The sequence below is a fragment of the Euphorbia lathyris genome, chromosome 1 (genome assembly GCF_963576675.1).
Source record: "Euphorbia lathyris chromosome 1, ddEupLath1.1, whole genome shotgun sequence".
NCBI classification, from domain to species: Eukaryota; Viridiplantae; Streptophyta; class Magnoliopsida; order Malpighiales; family Euphorbiaceae; genus Euphorbia; species Euphorbia lathyris.
Genome location: NC_088910.1, coordinates 108,261,160 through 108,284,099, shown reverse-complemented (window position 1 = coordinate 108,284,099; position 22,940 = coordinate 108,261,160). Strand labels below are relative to the sequence as shown.

General features: G+C 37.5%; 1 protein-coding gene across 1 annotated transcript; it reads right to left on the bottom strand.

Moving 5' to 3' along the window:
- Window positions 1–5,869: 5,869 nt before the first annotated feature.
- On the bottom strand, window positions 5,870–10,554 carry LOC136210554 (protein NRT1/ PTR FAMILY 6.3). The gene is made up of 5 exons (XM_066001869.1): window positions 10,394–10,554; window positions 10,133–10,310; window positions 9,594–9,633; window positions 8,667–9,235; window positions 5,870–6,931 (listed from the first exon to the last, which is right to left on the bottom strand). Exons 1-5 carry the CDS (start codon window positions 10,509–10,511, stop codon window positions 6,073–6,075), a joined length of 1,764 nt encoding a protein of 587 aa, XP_065857941.1. The 5' UTR covers window positions 10,512–10,554; the 3' UTR covers window positions 5,870–6,072.
- Window positions 10,555–22,940: the final 12,386 nt, after the last annotated feature.

Below are 22,940 nucleotides of genomic sequence, written 5' to 3'. Positions count from 1 at the left end.
TTTACTGAGCTTTTTGACAGTACTGATAGAGGCACCTGTGAGGAATTCATTGATGTAATTGAGACAAACCTGCAAACTGAACAGAAAATGACACTATCAGCCAACTTTACGAGGGAGGAGGTTGTACATGCCTTGAAACAAATGCACCCGACAAAGGCCCCGGGCCCTGATGGAATGTCCCCGATCTTTTATCAACAATACTGGTCCATAATTGGTGATGATGCAGTGAATCTTGTGCTAAATTGCCTACAGTCAGGAACCCTCCCTGATCAGCTAAACCATACCTTCATTACACTTATACCAAAGATTAAAAACCCGACCACAATGAAAGACCTCAGACCCATAACGCTTTGTAACGTTCTATATAAACTTATATCCAAAGTTCTTGCAAATAGAATGAAACTAGTGTTGTCTAGTGTTATCTCTAACACGCAGGCTGCTTTTGTTCCGGGGAGATTGATAACAGACAATGCTATTCTTGCTTTCGAGGCATTTCATAGTATGAAGACTAGGATAAAAGGAAATAGAGGGAACTTTGCTCTTAAACTCGACATGAGCAAAGCTTATGACCGAATATAGTGGAAATTCCTTGAAAGGGTGCTTACCAAGATGAACTTCCCTGATCATTTTATCAAATTTCTAATGATGTGTGTTACCTCCGTTTCTATGTCTTTTCTTATCAATGGACATGCAAAAGGATGGCTGAAACCGTCCAGGGGGCTCAAACAAGGTGACCCATTGTCGCCCTATCTGTTTGTGGTCTGTGCTGAATCTCTATCGGCAAATATCAGTAAAGCTGAACGGATGGGAGAATTGCATGGTCTGAAAGTGGCGAGAGGAAGTCCGAGCATAACCCACCCGTTTTTCGCTGATGATTCGCTTATCTTTGGGCGGGCTACTTTGTCTGAAATTGCAGGGCTTCGATATATCTTGCACGAATATGAAAGGTGTTCTGGGCAGGCTATCAACTTCGATAAATCAGTTTTTTCAGTTCAGGGGTTCCAGTGGATAGACGAGATCTGATAGTGCAGACATTGGAGGTCCGAGAAACGGGGGCACTTCCATGTTATCTTGGTTTACCAACCCTCATCGGACGAAATAAGAGAATTGTGTTCTCAATGCCGAAGGACCGAATTCACAGACGACTTAAAGGATGGGAAGAGCGGTTTTTATCATCAGGGGGAAAGGAAGTTTTGATAAAGTCCGTTATCCAGTCAATTTCGACATATGTAATGTCATGTTTCCTCCTACCTGATACCCTTTGTTCCGAGATTCAAGGATTAATTAGTAAATTCTGGTGGGGAGGCTCTGATACACACAGACCGATCTACTGGATGGCATGGGAAGCGATGTGCCAGGCTAAAGAAGAGGGAGAGGTAGGGTTCAGGTGGCTCTGCTCGTTCAATATGGCTTTACTAGCTAAACAGCTGTGGCGGTTGATGAAATATCCTAATTCCCTATGCTCATAGATCCTAAAGGCGAAATACTTCCCAAGCACGAATCTCTTTGAGGCCAGGTTAAGTAACAACCCGAGTTATCTATGGAGAAGTTTCTGGGCAGCTCATGATACAGTTCAGAATGGAATAATGTGGAGGGTTGGGGACGGATCAAAAATCAACATATGGGATGATAACTGGGTGCCTACCCTCAATGCTAGGAAACCACTAATTTCGCTGATTACACCACGTCTGAAACTAGTGCAGGAGCTGATAAATGATGCAGGTAATGGTTGGGACTTTAGTGTGCTTAACTCTTGCTTTGTCCCTTCTGAAATGACAGAGATTAGCAAAATCGGTATCAGTGAATCACGATACAGCGATGGATTCTACTGGCGAGGCACGACGCATGGGAGATTCACTATCAAATCTTGTTACTACCTCATTGAACAGCGACGGCGAGCCCAATTAGGCACTCCATCATCATCCGTTAGCTGCACCTCACAGTGGAAAAGGTTCTGGCAGATTAAAGTTCCACCTAAAGTTAAACACTTCGCCTGGCGCCTCCTGAATAATATCCTGCCATGTTCTGTCGTTCTGCAGCTGCGAGGTATTAATTCTAGTGCAGGTTGCAAGGCGTGTCACGCTGTGGGAGAGATGCTGAAGCATGTGTTTATCGACTGTCCAGTTGCAGGAACAGTTTGGAGAGCTGCAGGTTTATCGTTGCGTTGGGATCGAGTTACAGCGGGGAACTTCAAAGGCTGGCTGCACGAATGTTGGTCGAAGTCGTCTACCGAGGACAGCGAGTATGGTTTAATTCTTTTGTGGTGGATTTGGTATAGCAGAAACCTGCTATTACACGAAGGACAAGGCTTATGGAAGTGGCTGCACTAATTGATAAAGCTAAAAGTTTCCACACGGAATGGCAAACGCGGAATATGGGGATAGAACAAAGTGGTCCGGGCGATACGCCTCTTGATGCTTACAAGGTTTGGTATCCTCCTCCCGATGGCGTTACAAAATTTAATTGTGATGCCGCATGGGAGGATAATGGCCTCTCCGCAAGCATCGGGGTAATTGCTTGTGACCTCCACGCTCATGTGATAATTTCAGCGGGGATCCCTCCATTGCCGTGTATTTCGGTGGAAGCTGCAGAATTGCACGCCATACGGGAAGCCCTTAAGCTGGCACGGGATCACGAATTAGAGAACATTTGGGTTGAATCTGACGCAAAAAAAGTGGTTGAAGCCCTCACCTGGGGTCCTATTCCTGACTCATCCCTTCACTCCTTGTATTTGGATGTACTGCAGCTAGCCAGACCTTCAATAGCTGTACATTCAAATATATTAGGAGAGAGGGAAATAAGGTAGCACACCAGCTTGTAAGATGAGTGCGGAATTTTCAGGCATCGATGATATTACACGATGATAGTCCAGATATTGTTTGGCCAATGCTTTGTAATGATGCTTTAACGATTTGATAATGAAATGATTCTTCTCTTCAAAAAAAAATAAATAAAAAAAAACCTATTTATCGCATTCCAATTTCTTTGAATATGAAATACCAGTCATTTCTGTAAATAATTAGCTATATTTTTCAAACATATTGCCCACTTGGGCATTATTGAGCTAAAAAGACAAATAAAAAAGGTCACTTCATAGTAGTATTTGTTTAAACTGTCGGCTTAATTAATTTTCTTTGTTCCATTACACAATTAAGGCTGCTCCCTAAGTTTACAACAACTGCACAAAAATGAACAATTTTTATCTTTCTTAACCAAAATTCACATGATTTTTGGTTCGTTTTACACATTAATTTATATATCTCCTGCTGTCATTTGTCTGTTCACATAATTATCTATATAACTGCTATCACAGACTATTGTTTTTTTTTTTTTTTTCTTGATAGAATCTAATCAGGGGCCTATATTGGGGCCTGAGGTCCGGACCCTTCCGGCTGCCGGAACCACTTTGACCCCGAGTAATTTCTGCCCCCTATCTCAAAAAAAAAAAAAAAAACGGGTGTTTAATTAGCCTCCAAAATGGTCCATTACGTGTTAGGTTTGTTCAAAATCCAAAATTTCTATATTTTGGACCTATTAGGTACTCCATAAATTCAAATTTCTAATTTTTTGGGCATGATAGGCCTCTTTAAATCCAAATTTCTAATTTTTTTTGGCATGTTAGGTCTCTCTAAATCCAAATTTCTATTTTTTTTTGCCTGTTAGGCCTCCCTAAATCCAAATATTTAATTTTTTTTTTGTCTGGTAGGCCCTCTGAAATCAAAAATTTTAATTTTTTTACCTGTTTAGCCCTCCCTAAATCTAATTTTTTTACATGCTAGGACTATTAAATGAAATCTAGCTTAATTTTGAGAAACTGTACATTAATATTTAAAAATTGGTTCTTACTCATTCAAATTATAACACGCACATATATATAAAAAAAAAGTTGAGCAAGTTCGATTTAGCAATTTTTTTTTTTTTGCGAACGTACGTGTAAAATCGGCCCCCCAACCGAGTATTCCTGTATTTGTCACTAAATCTAATTTATTAAGGAATTGAAGTTCATAAAGTTAATTCTAAAGGGTCCGTAGCACCGGGCGCGGCACTTGTAAACCATATTACATCTAGACTAATCTTTGTTGGCTGATAGATAAACATTAAAACTAGTTAAAGATTTATAATTGTTACATACACAACATTAATTATCTGTATACATATAGATTTTTGTTTCTTTCTATCCAATTAATAAAGGATTTAAAAAATTTCATAAAATTAAAATCCACTTTCTATTAATATCTTACATAATTATTTGTATTTTTCCTTTTTTTAATGATGTCAATCAACCAAATTTTTTTTTTTTTTTTTTTTTTGACAACTTCAATCAACCATTTAATCAAAGATAGATATAAGTCAATAAAGCTTATAGTAAGAATTAAATGATTAATAATTATTATAATGGGACAGATTCTCTAAAATATACATACATGATTAATGTTTTCTGGATAGCATTTGAAATTTGAAACATATATTATATAGATAACATATGCTACGTGTAATTAATGCAAATAATAACATTATTGCTTGGAAGAAGCCTTTCCAAATTATGTTTCCATGCTCACTTTATTTTGCACTGTTTCCATCTACGTGTGTTGTATATTGTGCAACACCCACCGGGTTTTTTTTTCATAATTTCTTTTTGGTAATCATAAGAAAATAAATGTGAACACCACTAAGAGAAATGTTAGATTGGCATGTCTATTGGAACATAATTTCCCCTTATTTACTTAAAAATAAAATTCTTTGACTAGGAAAATATTTTCCTTTTTAATTACAAACACTAGAAAATAAGAAAAAAAATATATTTTATAAATCATCATACGAAATCGGTAACAAGTCTCTAAAGCTCGAACAAACAATCGATAAGACGATCCTAGATCTTGCAAGATACAATCAATAAAATCTTTCGAATTCATTGGACTTTGAAATGCCTTAAACTGATCAGAAAATCCTGCACCCAATCAGAAATTGGATCGTCAAAGAGTAAGAAGTTGATTTCATAAAATTTGAATTTGAGGATGAGAGGCAGCCGGCCACGTTACATAAAGGTTATCCCATGCATGTAAGCCTATTAGCTACGACACCATATTACCGGATACAAAACCAAATATCAAAGCTAGAACCTGATATAACCCTAATATTCCCAATTCTAAACATCAAGAGAGGGAGGTGGGTTGATGTTTCAATATGGTTAAACAGACGACAACCTATCAAAATATTGGTTAACCGAGCTTTCCGTAGCGAGAAATTTGATGAGGTGAGTGTCACAAATAAATTGTGTGAGGGATTAGGTTGAGAAAATTGAACCGGGAATGAGGAAGAATGAGAAAAGGCTGATATAGTTGAAGGTAAATTAGAAAATTGAGTTGAGGAGGTAGACATTCTTTTAGTGATTTAAACCTTAAAAGACTCTAATATCATATAACAATAATATATATGAAATATTCACACACACAATATATTAACAACAATATATCCACTATATCTATACATCAAGTGACCGAACCCTCAAGGAGATAAATCCTTATCTAACTCGTATAATACAAACCTATAGGTTAACTATGAAACCAATTCAACCTCAACTGTTAGACCAAGACACAATCCTAGCCTAATACGGACTACACAGTCCAAACCGCAAAACATTCCTAACACAATAGGATTATTAGTCCATCGAGCTATTTGATAAAGCTTAGTTCAGTACGGACTGCTTATCGACTCTACTCTCCATTGATACATATAGTAGTGTTGACATCACCCTAAGATTTTAATAAATTAAAAAAACACATCTAGTCAAAATTAATGCATAGGAGATGATACTATTAATAATTGAACTTTGCAATTATTCCAATTGGCAATTCATATACATGAACACTTGAAAAATATTTCTTTATTTCCTTTTGCATCAGTATCCAAAGTCAAACTTGTGGTATATATGATATATCCATCTTAATTTGTACATACAAGCCTTACAAACTTAATAAAACAGAAAGGCCATAGTAATAATTTCACCTTAATTAAACTAAACTTTATATAAAATTACATTTCAAAATCCAAAAATAAAAACAAAACCCCCCTTTAATGAAAATTAGGCTCATCAACATCCTCCATTTCAATACCAGCAGCCGCAAGCCTCTTGTCCTTGTAAACATACCATCTAGCACAACTAAAAAACATCACAAAATTCAAAGCACTCAAAATCGCCAATAACCAGTAAAAATTATAAAGCTTTCCCTGATTTAAATTATCTGCTAACCACGGATGATCATTCCCCGTAACTTTATGAACTACTGTCACCAAAACCGAACTCAGAAAAAACCCTAACGAAAGCGTGCTTAAAAACAACCCAGTACTCATCGTTTTCATCCCTTTCGGACACTCTTTTAGGAAGAAATCAAGTTGTCCGATGTAAGTAAATGCTTCACCAGCACCAACTAGTAAGAACTGTGGGATTATCCAAAACACTGTCAGTGGAATCTCGGCTGTCGGATCGTTAGTTAAACCGTGTGATTTAGCTGTGTTTAGTCTCTTTAATTCGCATAATGCGGCTGCTACCATTGCGATGATTGAGAAAGTGAGACCGACTCCTATGCGTTGTAATGGGGTGAGACCGTGTGGTTTGTTGAATGATTTTTTTAAGAATGGTACCATGATTCTGTCGTAAATTGGGACTGTAATGAGGATGCTTCCGACGAAGAAGACGGTCATTGATGCAGCTGGGATTTTGAAGGATCCTATGTGACAATCCATTGTTGTTGCTTGTGATACTGAGAATGTTGTCATTTGTGCATATACTGTCCAGAAGATTATTGTGGTTGCCCAAATTGGTAACATTCTTATTACTAGTTTTACTTCTTCTACGTCTGTTAAGGTTGTCAAGTTCCACTTTGTTACTTCTCTTGTTTCTGGGTCTTTGATTGCTGCTTTGTCTAGGAAACTGCAACGTTTTCATAAAAAAGTGTTCAGTAAGAATTCAAAACAGATGCTTTTAGTAGAAAATGAACTAATATTTTCGTTATTTATGAGTAACAGTAAGCGGTAAACAGTTAACAACAACAATATACAACAACAACTCAACCAGTTCAAAATTACCTAAATCTGTAAAGCATAACATATTCTAACAATATCTATTAAAATTAAGGCTCACTATAAGACTTTTTCGTGGATAAAAAACCGATTGTCCTCTTAAATTTGAAGGAGATCTTATAAGTCTTGTGATTCATCTCTTATTGCCACGTGGGGAGAGAAGATTTGAACAAGTTGAATCACGTATTACTTAATCTGAGTTTAGATAGCTAATAGGTAGATTTGACATCTATGAACGGAGCAAAATGCTTGGTTTCAATTTTGATCACATGAACTTTAATGATCATGTAGTATTTGATTATTTACAGTTAGATCTAGATTTATTAGAATCTTAGATAAAACTTAGATTTAAGGAGTATAGATCTAACACTGAATGATCAAATTCATTTAGTTATTAGTGTTTATATCGTAAGTGATATGTTTTTTTTCCTAATTTGATGTCATCGACTCACATGTGCCATGTCATGCCGAAAAAATTGAAAAAAATAATAATAATTAAGTAGAGGTTTCTATTAGTAGGCAGACATGATGAAATGCGAGAAATGAACAGATAACATACAGAGAAATTAAACATATCGGTGAGTTACAGCAAAAACAACAAACTTTGAGGACCATTTGGGAGACAAACTTGGTTTAATTTATGACTCGTGATTTCTTCTTAATCTTAATCTGATTCCTTAATTATATACTAATTATTGCCTAATCAAGAATTATATATACTATTAAAATATTAATAATCAGAAGCAACTAGGCATTGATATTTCGTGCATATGTCCTGTTCCCTTAAATTAAAACTTTTGTCTTCTTCTAAACATCTAAACAGAAAATAAAATAAAAATCTCTGCACATATGACATTATATTTCAGGTCAGGTACGTATATCTTTTATATATATCAGAAACTGGTTTTGCCTTCTAAAATAGCACACAGACTCGACATAAAAAAAAAATAAATAAATCTAACACGGTCTTGATTCATTGAATTTTACTGATAAAAATATGAAAATTGCACAATTTTTTGTTTTTTTTTTTGATAGATTTATTAGATCACATCACAAACCAATAAAATCAAGTTGGGCGTCCATTTTGTCACAACTAATTTCTGGCTGTACTAATATTTATGAAACTTAGATAAATAAATTTGTTCTGGAATTAACTAAAATGGCCCACAATTATGCATATATAATTGTCAACATGTGATCCACATGGATAGAGAAGTTAAGTTGATCCTCCCCACTAGCCTACCCTTAATTATTGTGCACTTCTTCTTCAAACTATATACTATAAAATTAGAATCTTTCCCATCCAATAATAAAAGGGTTAATTATTATTTTTCTTTCCACACCTATTATTTTACTCTCTCTCAAAACAAAAAAAATACTATCATCTATGCAATAGAATCCTTGGAATATTCAATTCATTCACCGTCCTTTTCAATCTATTTCATCTAATCAGAAATAATTAAAATTAAAATTACTATTTTAATTCAGTATATATCTATGATGTCACGTCATCCCAACTACTGATGTGATATTATCTGACTGATAGAAAAAATAAAATTAAAATATAAAATTGAGTATATACTGACCTGAATTGTTCACTGAGAGGAAGTCTTTGCTTCATGGTCTTGGTATTTCCATCTTCAATATCATTAATATCATGAAAAAAGGAAGGATGAGAAGGAACTTGAAGATGCCTTTTATTCCATGCACAAACAACAACTGTTGCAATCTGAGTCAAAGGACTACCCACTAATTTCTTAAACCGGTATCTCCTTGTTCCAGATAAGAATACTATAATCCCGAACAGGATAGCACAAGCGCATAAACCGTATCCCCATTTTCTACCGAGATTATCTTGCATGTAAACCAGAATTGTAACGGCTCCAAGTGCTCCCACGTTTATTAGGAAGAAGAACCAGTGGAAGAATTTTCCCATCTGTTTTTTCTCTTTATCATCTGTGTCGTCGAATTGATCGGACCCGAATCCTGATACACTTGATTTCAGACCGCCGGTGCCTAGGGCGGTGAGATATAAGGCTAAGTATAGGACTGTGAGTTGGGTTCCGGTTGCCGGAATGCAAGCTGAGTCGCCGCCGGTGCATTTTGGTGGCCGGAGACTTGGGATTATTGTTGAGATTGTCAAGATTGTGACACCCTAAAAAGTTAACAATAAGAAACAAATTATTATTTGGCAGCAAACGTTAAAAGTTGAAACACTTTATGAAATTATGACCAAAGTTAAAGAAAGAAAGACGCAAAGAAAATATTATCTTGACCAAAATTGATTTTTTTTTTCCTAGCAAATTAATTATTTATTATTTATTAAAAAAAAAGAAAATATAATTCAAATAGAAAGAGCTAATAAACGTGGACCAACAAACTTGGGTTCAGGTAAGGGGTGGAAGAAGAGTGGATGAATAATTACTAATTAGTACTTGCACTTTATTTTATTTAATTTATTGGGATTCATTTTATGTGGATAAGAAAAATTAGAAAATGGTGGTCCAAATTACCATTGCTTGCACGGTGGCGAAGATGGCGATAGTGAGATACCTGTGAAATTAAACATTTACAAAAACAAAAGTTAAAACAAACACAATTACCAAATATATCTAACCGATTTTATCATATTCGGAGTAATATAATCTATTAATCAATTAATATCATTTATATACATTTATTTTTTTTGCCATGAATTCTTTCACGTGAAAAATTAACATGTAAAAAGACAAAGTTTAAAAAAAAAACACACTAACGAAACTAATAATAAGAAAAACTATACGATAATTCGAACATAATAAATCTGATCAATCAATTAATGTCATTTTTACGTCTATTTTTTTTTTGGTCCAAACCGCACTGGTTAAAGTTAAAAGTTTCTATAAACGTGAAGTTCTCGGTCAATTTTAGAGTTTAAACAATCATTTTGTACTGTGTGAGTTGAAAGTAATTATCTTTTGTATAACGATATACTTTTTTTTTTTAATGGTCGGATGCATTATTACAAAAACGTGAACGAACTCGAAGAAAAGGATAAGTATGAGAATTGTACCTTCCAAGAAAAGTGTCAGCAACAAAACCGCCAAACAAACAAAGCATGAAGGAAGTTCCAAGAAAATTAGTAGTAGTATTAGCAGCTGTAGCATTAGAAAGATGCATAGTTGCTGTCATGTATGTCACCAAGTTTACAGCTATTCCAAGTGTGGTTAGCCTCTCACATGCTTCCACTCCTGTATGTTCATATCAAACCTTAATCCATCTTGTTTTAACGATGGAGAAAAAGTTTTTAAAAAAGAAGAAGAAGAGGACCGACCTAGAATCATGGCGGCGCTGGTCCAGCCGCCGGTTGTTAGGCGCTCGGCAGGACGGCCTTTGTAGTCCCAGGCATCTGGGAGAGTCTTGCCTTGTGTTTGGGGAAGATTGTTAGCCATTAATTAAAGTTTGACAGATGTAGAAAATAAGAGAGTGTGATATGATTATTATGGAAAGATGCTAACCCTTTTATACTAGGATGCTTCCATTTTTTTATCATTTAAAACTATTACCTTTATTTTTTTAAGCCAACAAAATATCATAAGGTCCCTAGACATTTCCATTTTACCCCATTCAACTTATGATATTTTATTGGCTTAATACTTTCCCACCCCCAAATTGGTCTAATACTGCATGACTCCCTAAATTTAGATTTGCGAAGACAACTAGCACTTTCAACTTGCTCATTTGAAAAAATAACTTTTCAAATAGGTTAATATTTATGATTTCGGAAGTTTTTTTGTCCCTTTAGTTAATATATGAGTAGATTGGTTAGATCTAGCAACTGATACTTTATAAATTTGTTTCTTTTCAAAAAAAGAAGTTATTTGTTTCAATTAAACAATTTAAAAAGTTATTTGTTTAATCAGGACTTCAGAAAAAAATTTACATTTTACAAAAAATTAAAATAGTGCCTTTTTAAAAGTACAATAGTATTTTGTAATCAAACGAATTAATTATTTATTACTTTTCAAATAATTTTCACTTAAATATGATTAATTTTCTTCATTTCTAATATTTCTAGCTGGGGACCATCACATGATATATTTCTCTATTGAGAAATTATTGCTGAGAGAGTAGTATATAAGATGATTATAATATCAATAAAATTATTTGAAAAAGTGATAAAATCTTAAATAATTTGGAGTTTCAATTTTATTGAAGCCTTACGAAAAGAATTTAGATATTAATTCCAAGTAGTTTAATTAATATCACTGCGGACAAAATATGTTGTTTCTTTCATTATTCATTTTTACAAATAGATACTTCGGTCGCCCACAGGATGAATTCTCACATCTTTCCTCTTTTAAATATTTTTCTATCAATAATTTATTAATATATTCTATTTTTAAGTTATAGTAAAAAATTATTTTATATTTGTTGAGAATATTTTACAATAAACATTTAAATGACATCATTAGTAATTACACTAGCTAAATGTTATATCATTTTCAAATTTGATATAAAATTATTCGTAAAAAATTGTTGATTTATTGTTTACTCTTATTTATTTATTTATTTATTATATATGCCATTTAGACTTTATTTATATGCACGAAAATATTAGGTAAAGAATTTTTTTTTAAAACATATTATTTCCGATTTTTTTCTATGAAATTTGTCTTACCGTATTTGCTTATGTCATAGAAAAATAATTTTATACCAGTATAGTGTTTGTTTATCTACTTTTCACCGCTTGTTTGCCTTTTCACTTTAAAAGGCAGAGTTTTAGGTTTTTTGTTAGACACCTCTTGTTTTCCTTTTAATGTTGAGAAGTAGCTTTTTACAAAAACAGAGAATCTCTCATTTTTAAAAAAAACAACATTTTCTAAAGGCAACCAACAAATATGAGCAGCAACCAGCAAACAGGAACAACATACAACAAGTAGGCAAACACACCCTAAGTTACATTATATAATGTTGTATTTATTTATAATTTCTATTTTCAACTAAAGATTATACATTATGGAAAATCTTCGAGACTGAGAGTTTTCCGTTTTTTCTTGTCTCTCTATGTTGAGAGTTTTGCGTTTTTTTTTGTCTCTCACTGGTGAGAGTTGTTGTTACCTTGGGACTCTATTCTTCTCGTCGATCAGAGTTTTGCTACGTTTGGCGTATCAATTTCGCCGCTTTGCCTGTTGTTTTCCCTTTCTCTTCATCTTTTATTACCATCGTACATCTTGCCTCTTCTCTAGTCCTTGGGTGAAGTATGGAGGAGAGTTTAGCCAGACTTCACATTGAAGGAGATGAGTTCGAGTGTTTGGATTGGAGGAACATAGTGGCTAGCGATACGACTACTGATTCGGGTTTGCGTTACGTTGGCAGATTCATTACTGATAAAACAGTAAATTTGAATGTCATGAAACTTAAGATGGCTAACTTATGGCGGCCTGGACGTGGTGTGGCCAATGAAGAACTCTCAAAAAAATTATTCTCATTTGATTTTTCCATGAAGCTAATAAGGAATGCATACTAGCAGGGGACAGTGGTCTTTTGATAATCAACCTCTGATCATGGAAGTATGGAAGTGGGGTTCGAGTCCGGATACGGTACAAATTCATTTTATGGATATTTGGGTGCGAGTGCATGATTTGTCTGTTGGTGTAATGTCGGAGCATGTCGAAAACAATTAGGAAACTTCATTGGATCTTATGTTGAATATGATCCACTTAATGACTCAATTTTTAGTAGGTAGTTTATGCAGATTCACGTTCAGATTGACGTTCGGAAACCTCTTAAACGTGTAAAGAAAATTCTCCACTCGAAGGAAACTTGGTTGTTCATCTCCTTCAAATATGAACGACTCGGATTATTCTGCTACCTGTGTGGTTTACTAGGCCATTCCGAACGGTTCTGTGAGAGAGTGTTCGAATCGGGAGCAAAATACTTAAAACGAGAATAGGGTGAATGGCTCAAAGCCCCGATATGTCAAGGAGGTGATCAAAGTGAGTCTAAATGGCTACAACCTACGAGTGGTGGTAGAATTGGGGAAAATGGTGGCAGTGGCGGGAATACTGGTTTTGACAATCCCCATTATGAGTTTATTAATAAGGCTATTATATCGAACATCAGTCGACTTGTAGCTGGCAGATGTTCACTACACCAAACAACTAGTGTTCAATAGACAAATGTCTGTTTATGGGATAATCTGGGTGCAAGCTTAGTTTCCGCTCATGGAGCTTCAATTTCGATGAATGTTAACCAGGGAGAGAATGATACTTTAACGATAAATGATGACGATGAGGGAATGAAGTTGACTGATGACAGAAAAATGAGAAGGGAGGGGTAGCCTTCGAAAATTGTGACTGAAACTATAGAATGTCCCATTACCAGGTGAATTCCAGAAGAAGTTCTTTCTACTACTGATGCGACATATTCTATTTTCTATGAAATGGCGAGGCCTATCTCTTAGGTCCGCCGATCCTAATGAGTTGCCTTAGTTGGAATTATTGGCGGCTAGGGAATACCCGGGCAATTCGAAGTCTTTTGGAGCTTGTGAAAGTTCATTCCCCATCTGTAATTATACTTATTGAAACTTTGTGTGACAAGAATAGAATTGAATGGTTAAAGCAGCGGTTGAGGTTTGAAGGTTGCTTTTCTGTTGGTCGCCGGAGACATGACGGGGGCCTGTCAGTTTTTTGGAAAAATCCGAAAGAAGTCGCAATTGAGGGTTTCTCGGATCACCATGTGGAAGTACGCATTTCAGATCATATTAAGGGAGACTGAAGGCTCATAGGTTTTTATGGCTATGCAAATAGACATGACCATAGCCTTTCTTGGGCTCTCCTCCACCAACTTGCGAGTTTTTCCATTCTACCGGTAGTATTCATCAGTGATCTCAACTGTATCTTGCACACATCCAAGAAGGAAGGGGGACCCCAGTACCCTCTATCTCTTATTCAAAATTTTGTTATAGTAATAAATCAGTGCCATTTACATGAAGTTTTGTCATCCGGAGATCCTTTTACTTGGGAAAGAGGTCGGGGCACGTCAGGTTGGATGCGTGAAAAATTAAACAAGGCTTTCTGCTCGCACTCATGGGCATTGATATTTCAGGAGCACAAACTAACAACTCTGATTTCTTCCTACTCGAACCACTCCTCGTTGTTGCTGAATTTTTCCTATCATTCGAAACATACTAGGAAACGCAGCTTTAAGTTCGACATGGCATGGCTTCACGAGGACAATGTAATATCTTTTCCCATTAAAAATGAAGAAACGATCCCTAATTATGAGAAACCAAAAGTTTCAATATTAATTGAGGAATTAGTTGAAATTGATGTTGGTCCCTTGTGAGATATTAATCGAGATTATTGCAACACATTTGCTCTGTCTTTCTCCCCTCCGACTATCAACTCCTTCTTAGAATGGTTGTCTCTTCTTTTATTTTCATTGATCCTTTGACTATTGAGAAATGTTGCATGGTCCTGTGGTGTATTTGGAAATATAGAAACGACACTATCAAGAGAATTCTCGTGAAACCTTAGCCATTGTTGTTAACCTAGCTCTCTCCTTCCTCGGTGATTTCCATGCAACTCGCGATAACAGCCTTAGGGTGCCGCGCATATGCAGTATGTCCATGTGGTTTAGAAGTGGGAGAGACCACCTCCAAATGTCAAGAAGATTGATATCTTGTAGATTTTCCTCCAACGGAATACGTCCCTGTGAGGCGCTGTTGAGATCGGCCAGGGACACTTCGATGCAAAAGTCAGTAATATTCTTTAGAGAATAAAACAATAATCACAAAGCAGGGTTTAGAATAATGTACCTCGATGCCTTGGGGCATGACTATTTATACTACAATTCTGTAACCATCAATTAGTAACTAGAAAACCCTTCATTTAATGTTCCTTTAATGTAAGATTGTTACATTATTTATGTCTTGCCATTAGCTCATTTAATGAGTCGTTTCTAGTCATTAATGATGTCAGTTTTCCTCTAGAAGTCAGTGCCGACATCCTTGAGCTGATCAAGGCTGACTGGCGGATCTTCTATCTTTGGCGAATGCGGACCTCATAAAGGCTTTTGATCTTTACGAGGCGTATGTGTTTGTCGGGATTCCTTCGAGGCGTATTGCTTCCTTTATACGCTACTTAGCTGGTAGACCTCGGCTGACGGGGAGGTTTAAATACTCCTTTTGGTCCTTTGATTATGGGGATCTTCAAGGATTTGCCCTTGGATAATATTTGAATGTTATCAAAGCTTAATGTGGATGCATCCCTATTTAATGACATTGGACCAGTGGCCTGTGGTTTTATTCTTTGTGACCATACTGGATCGGTCCTTGAGTGCTACTCTACTCTTTTTCTTGGCTATGTGGAAGTGAAGACATCCGTAGCACTTTGTATTACCGTGTATATATTCTGTATCTAAATAGGAATTTAGGGATAATCTTGTAATTACTCCTCCTAGGGCATATAGGCCGAATTACCTAGTTTGAGAAGGACTAGGATTTGTTTTGCTGTTACCTAGTTTGAGAAGGACTAGGATTTGTTTTGCTGTATAAATACTTGTTAATTGAATGAGAAGGCACGACTTTGATTTGCCAATATTATCATGGTATCAAGAGCAGGTTAATAAACGGCAAAATTTTTCGTCTTTTGTTCGGTGATATGTCGACAGAGGACGGTGAAAAAGGAAGCGGCGGTGGAAGAAAGGTGGATGTATATTTTCTTGGATCCAATGACAATCCAGGAAATCTAATTACGCCGGTTCAATTGCGTGGTGACAACTACGATGAATGGGCAAGGGCGATTCAAACTTCTCTCAAAGCCAAAAAGAAATTTGGTTTTATAAAGGGGACCATTCTGAAACCGACGGATGCGAATAAATTGGAAGATTGGAGTGCTGTCCAGTCTATGTTGATTGTGTGGCTCCTTAATACCATCGAGCCTAAAATTTGATCAACTCTGTCATATTATAGTGAGGTACAAACGCTTTGGAAGCATCTTAAAAATCGGTTTTGTCTCGTTAGCGGCACCAAAATCTGTCAACACAAATCAGCCCTTGGGGAGTGCCGGTAAGAGAAGAATGAAGATGTTGCTGCGTACTTTGGGCATTTTTCAAAACTTTAGGATGACCTTACAACTTATATCACTTTATCGATGTGTCAATGTGATGGCTGTACCTGTGATTTGGGGAGAAAAATTGCAGAAAAGCAAGAGGAAGATATGCAGCATCATTTTTTGATTGGATTGGATTCAAAGTTGTACGGTACTGTCTGTTCGACCTTAATTTCTCTCGATCCATTGTCGGGCATTGACAAAGCTTATGCATGGATTATTCAAGAGGAGCGTTTGATCAAGGGTGAACACTCGTCTTCTCGGGATGATCGGGAGACCGCGATGGCGTTTAAAGTTCAATATGACCAAAAGGGAAAATCCAAATCTACTGACAACTCCATGAAATTTTGTAATCATTGTAATCGTGAAGGACATGAAGAGAGCGGCTGTTTTCAACTTATAGGGTTTCCCGAATGGTGGGGTGATTGGCCTCGTGGTGGAAGGGGCACTAGTCGCAGTGGTTCTGCTGTGGGCAGAGGAGGCAACCGCGGGGTAGCGTGTGGTCATGGCACGGGGAGTGGACAGGTTCGTGCAAATAAGACCACCGACGGCACGGGCAGTTCTGATGTGAATTCTGGCGGACAGATGGGTACGAATCCCGAGGCAGCAGGTTTGGCGAGTGTTGTCCTCGAAACAGACTCTAGCAAGTGCACTAGATACAAGTAATAAAGTGATAAGTGAGTATCGTCTCCATAGGGATTGTGATTCAAATAAATATGGGAAATCGTTGCTAAACAGTGTGTGTTACAAAAGTGCCTTCCTTTATGGTTGTTTGTTTGATATTGGTTGTTTAATGACTCAGGCAGAATAATAAATCAAGGAAATAAGGTTACTTTTCAAAGATTAAGGGAATAGAACAGGCTTGACATGACCGAACACGGTGTGCTACATCTTACAACATTCGATGAATAAAAGACAATGCCAACGAAGCCAAAGTATCAGTTTTTAAGCGAGTTTGAGTCAACTGTCATGTGTTCTCAAACTCCTAAGATTTACTAACATCTTTAGCGTCCTAAAGATACGTTCTTTCTAGCATTAAGAACAAAACTGCATTTCTAGATGAGAAAACCCTCGACACAACCTTCAAACTTGTCAGCTTCGAAGTTGGGAGATCAATAGAGATATCGGTGAAGATGAAAGCAGTGTCATAACATTCATCTAACACATACATGCTTACGCAAGAAAGTTAAACCCTCATTGATCACAACATTGGCAAAATACTAAATATTCATAAAAACGTTATAAAACTTACATCACCGGGCCGGCCATGCCGTGCCCGTTCAAAATGTCTACTCACTCATATCGAGCAGTGAGCAGAAGAAGGTTCTTGTTACAGCTTGAGACTCCATGAGAGCTCTCTTCTTCCTTCTATTCTACTTGTTAAAAAAAACTAAAACTAAGAAAATTATCTGATCCCTAAAACCTTCTCTGCTTTTCCTATTTAAAGGGAAAAGACAGAGACTATTCAAATTTGGTACAACTTTCGTACCCTTTTTACAAACAAAGTCAACTACATACTACAATTAAAATAAACTAAAATGATTAACTTTTAGATTAACCCTTGAACACTCAAGGGGGTGAGACTTCAAATCATCATGCTTCTTTTGGCAATCCCATCGCCACACACTTTCACCTGCTGTCCTGCCACTTTCCTTTCACTGCCACCAACGATCTGTCGCTGTCCGTCATTAGATAATCCGGCGTTTAACCGCTGGAAACAAGTAAGGCTCCACTCCTCATTGGCATTAGCGAAACAAGCTGTTTCCAGCGAGTTTAGCATTTTTCTTTGCTTATCTGCACAAGGACATTAATTAGCCCTTATTCCTTACAAAATGATATAAAAATACCCGAATTCCCTTATAAATTATCTGTTAAACTTAGTCAATTTCATGCCTAACAAATACCCCCAAATCGAACCTTTGCTTGTCCTCAAGCAACAAATTGTAAGAAGGAATCAGAAAAAGGGTTAGGAATGAAATTAGTTTAATGAATGAGAACGACAAGTAAAGAAACACAGAACGCTTGGCACAATTAGGAGATGAACAGATGCATGCTAATGTTTAATCAAAGAGTAAAAGCTTGTTTTAAAAGTTGTGTCCTTTTTGCTCAAGAAATTCCTCAAATCTTAAAATTTAGAGTTCCTCTTTCACAAGGAGTTACCAACAGCCAGACATGCCTCACTAAGGAAAGGAATAATTCACTCACTCTCGCATGGCATCTTTTTGCCATAGGAAAACAAATGCGATTTCACTCCTCAGCTCAGACACCACACCCTTAGGGTGCGAGTTTGCCTATTGGTCCCGAATCAAAGGGTCAAAGTTCCTCCAGTCATAGTCCAAAGGACTTTATAAAGGTTGTAATGTTAGGCTTGGGCTCTGGTTTGACAGTGAAAAGCTATTTCAGTGTATGAATTCTGTCTTTTTGCACGATATTTAACATACGCAGCCTATCATGATTGCAGTTTACACACACTTTATCTACACAACCTGTTCCCTCATAACCCAGTACTCTTTTGACTATTAATAAAGGTTCCTTCCTCCCCACATTATATTCCCTAGTTCATTCAATCTTTTCCTTGAGCGATGTTTGCTCAATTGCCTATATTCGCATAACTTAATCACATGATTTTTATTTTAAACAATTGGCAATTCGAAACATAAGACAGAACTCAGGTTTTTTTAGAGTTATAAGTGAAGGGAGAGGGTTATCATTCGTGGTTATTCAGAAAGAGCAGGTAATGGCTCGACTTGGTTATCCTAATAATTGGGGTGCATAGCACAGGTGCCTTTTGTGTAGCGGAGGGAATAACTAAATGCCTTTTTCCTCCTATGAAAATCAGAACCAATCACTGTTTCATCAGGGCACCAAGGTAAATTCTCCCTAAAGATAGTGAGTGCTGGCCCACTCAAAAAAACAATGCATACTATGGATGCATTATAAGGCTCAAGTTCTCACTATTTTCGGGGAAAATTGCAGTAAGGCCATGATTACTAATTTTGACAGAGGAATTAAAGATTTCAAAATTTTTGGAACTTCCTGAATTAAAGAACACGAAGTACAAACAAGCAATTAACACGACCTAACACCAAATAGCATGCACAGTCTGCTCTATGATTCCTACATAACACCAAGCAATTCTCTAGATAGAACAAACATAAACGGAAAGAAGACAATGGAAGCAGACAATAATTACCAAGGATATGCACAAGGATTCTCAAGGGATATTTGTTCTACATCAAATCACTAAATTAAACAAACCGATTAACAGCATTTATCATGTTATTTCCGCATAAATTGTGGTGCACACAATCCCCACCCCCAAAAGAAAACAAAACATTGTTCTCAATGTTATTAATTACGGCAGCAGATTGTAGATAAGGTGATTACAAAATAGGCGGACCAAAACATGATAGAGTAAGGGTGTTAGAGGTTACCAGATGCTAGGACAGCGAATATTGGGACAGATCAGGCGTGATGGGAAAGAGAGGAGTTAACCTCTCTATCCACAGGGGCAGGAATACCCTCCTCCTTCGAGGAGGCAGCAGCGTTAACCTTAACATTGGCACTGGCAGGTGTTTCGGGCACTTGTCTTACCGGACTTTTTACAGAGAAACCAGAGGGACTTTCTTTGGCATGCTCCTCAATGCAAAGGCTCTTGAGCATATCGATCTCGCCCTGTTGCGATGCGTACTTTTGCTCCATGGCGAATATCATTTCGCGGTTTGCCAGATTCTGGGCAAACAGGGCATTGAATCGATCCATTATATCCTCGCAGGTCATCTTTGCACATTTCTTATAAAAGTCCAAGTCTTTCGGCTTCTCGACTTGCTCGGAATCTGACGACACTGATACAGTAGGCTCCTTTTTCCTCTTCCGGCTCTTAGTCTACCGAGATGTAACAAAATCAGACATCCAGACCCACTTCCCGTTCACAATTTTTTCGAATAACATCTTTTGGAGGCTCTTGAGATCAATTGGGTCAGGGTGATTCACAATCGTGAGACGAGAGTGGTCTTCAGGTTTAAAAACCCCGATTGACTCCGCAATTCTGGTGACAATGCTTCCACAACAGATTACCGACGAGTTTTTCTTGGAAAAAGCGCTGATGTACTTTCCAAACCAGAATCCCAAATTCATTCTCGGTCCAACTGCCATACTCCACAACGCGGTGAGATCTGCATATGGCATGGTGGCTTGGTTTTCCCGGGCGAAGATTGTACCAGAGATCAACTTGTGTAAATACCGAACAACGTAATCATCGATATTGGACGCCTTGGACGAACTGTCGTCATAATGTTTCTGTCCTAAGAGTGATTCCCAGAAGGCCACAGGGTCGAAAACATCAGGCGTTGTGGTGAATGCCTCTTTATAGCTCTCGGATTCTAGATCGTCATCATCGGCATCACCAAGCATCTGGTTGAACAAGTTAAGCGAAGGCCTTTGGGAGTGACCCATGAGCCTGAAGCTAAATTTTCCCTCTTCGTCAGGTTCGGTTATCTCAGCGTTGTGCTTAAAGGTAGCCAAGAACTCGAGTGTTAGTTCCCGATAGGCCGGTTCCGTCATTTCAAAGAAACATTCAAAATGACCAGACTTCATGAGGGTGCGTACATGATCCTCGAGCTTTAGCCTTTTTAGGGATTCCCAGCAAACTGTTCGGATGGGTCCGAACTGAAGTTTCGCTAGCTCATCAAAGTACGCCTGAATAGAGGCGTCTTTAAACTGGGAGAGTTTCTTGACCAGCTTCTCATCTGGGACAAACGCCACCGTGCTAGGGTCCGCCATTTTTGCCTTTGCTTTTTCTTTCTTGGAAGAACCCTCTATTTTCACGTTTTTGCCCGAGCCTCGGGTTCTCATTTCGCTTTCAAGTTTAAGTAGGGTTTTCCAGTGGTATAGGGCACAGATCATGAACTGCCTTTGTGAAAAGAAATCTCAAAGAAAAGAAAGAAATATGGTGATAGACGGACTGAACTGAGATAAAGCATCTTTAAGTAGGGGAAACGAGGCGTCTTCTTGCCAATCTGTCAGTTTGAGGCCGAATCAAAGTCGGCCACCTGGACAAATCGGCAGAAAGGCGCGTATTTTCGAATCAGAATGAGGGTAGATGAACGGTCAAGATTTTATTTTAGCATTTATATCCCCCCAACCGTTCAATCTTATCGAGGAGAAAAACAGGCGGTATGATTGCCTATTTGGCATAGGAGTGGACGTTCCACTTTTCCTAGCTTTAATAAACAAATTCCTACTGCCCAAATTTCTACGATTTTCCCTTCCCTACAAAATAGGTACAATTGTACTACCTCACCCTTGGAAGGATTTTTTAGGTTTTACAATTGTGCCTAGGCAGAAATTACTCAGGATGAAGTCAAATTCAAACACAATTTACACAAGAGAAAAAAAAATTAAAAAGTAAAAATAAAAAAATGCAAAGTTACTTGTGCTACAATTGGTGTTTGTAGCGGACACCCTGTTCTCTAGCCTTTACTGACTTGGGGGATCTTGGAAATGAACAGTATCGATCTTCCTTGTGTGATCGTTCTCTAAATATGGTTTTAATCTTTGTCCGTTCACCTTAAAAGGATCACCCCCATATTTGAAAATTTCAACAGCTCCATGTCCAAATACACGGTTCACAATGAATGGTCCTGACCATCTTGACTTGAGCTTTCCTGGAAAGAGCCTCATTCAGGAATTGTAAAGAAGGACGTTTTGTCCTTCATGAAACACCTTGTTCATGAGCTTTTTGTCGTGCCACTGCTTGGTCCTGGCTTTGTAATTCACCGCATTTTCGTATGAGAACAGCCTGAATTCCTCCATTTCGCTCAGTTGTAAACTTCTCTGTTCACCAACAGCCTGCGTCTCAAAATTTAAAAATGTTAACGCCCAAAATGCGCGGTGTTCCATTTCCACCGGCAAGTGACAAGATTTCCCGTATAACAAACGAAAAGGAGACATTCCAATCGGTGTTTTATAAGCGGTACGATATGCCCATAGAGCATCATCGAGCTTGTTTGCCCAATCCTTCCGAGAGTTGCCAACGGTTTTCTCTAAGATTCTTTTTATTTCTCTATTGGAGATCTCCACCTGTCCACTGGTTTGTGGATGGTATGGTGTGGCAACCCTGTGTGAGACTCCAAGTTTTCCCATTAATTTTTCAAATTTCGCATTACAGAAGTGGGTCCCTTGATCACTGATGATCGCTCGCGGGACCCCGAATCTGGCGAACAGTCTTTTCAGAAATTTGACTACCACACGGGCGTCATTGGTGGGACTAGCTATTGCTTCGACCCATTTGCTCACATAATCCACAGCCACTAGGATGTATTTATTCCCTTGGGAAGTTGGGAATGGTCCTATAAAATCTATGCCCCAGATGTCAAAAATTTCACACACAACTATGTTGTTTAGGGGCATAGCATTTCGAGCTGAAATGTTTCCAGTTCGTTGGCACTCATTGCAAGTTCCAACGAATGCATTAGCATCCTTAAAAAGAGTGGGCCAGAAAAAACCTGATTGGAGAACCTTTGCCGTGGTACGGCTTGCACTATGGTGTCCTCCGGCTTCACGGTTATGAAAGTGGCTGAGAACATCCTGTCCTTCTTCTTGCGATATGCATCTTCGAATGATTTGGTCCGCGCACAACCTGAAAAGGTAAGGGTCATCCCAAAAATAATATTTGATTTCGGAGAAAAACTTCCTTTTTTGATTCGTGGATAGGTTGTGTGGTTTGAGCGAAGTTGCAAGGTAATTAGCTATATCGGCGAACCA

Excerpts from the sequence above, each read along its gene's own strand:
- LOC136210554 (XM_066001869.1), bottom strand. The coding sequence starts at position 10,511 with ATGGCTAACAATCTTCCCCAAACACAAGGCAAGACTCTCCCAGATGCC. Across the intron at positions 9,634-10,132 it reads GCTGACACTTTTCTTGGAAG|GTATCTCACTATCGCCATCT; the intron begins GTACAATTCTCA and ends TTAATTTCACAG. Across the intron at positions 6,932-8,666 it reads CCTCTCAGTGAACAATTCAG|TTTCCTAGACAAAGCAGCAA; the intron begins GTCAGTATATAC and ends AAAACGTTGCAG.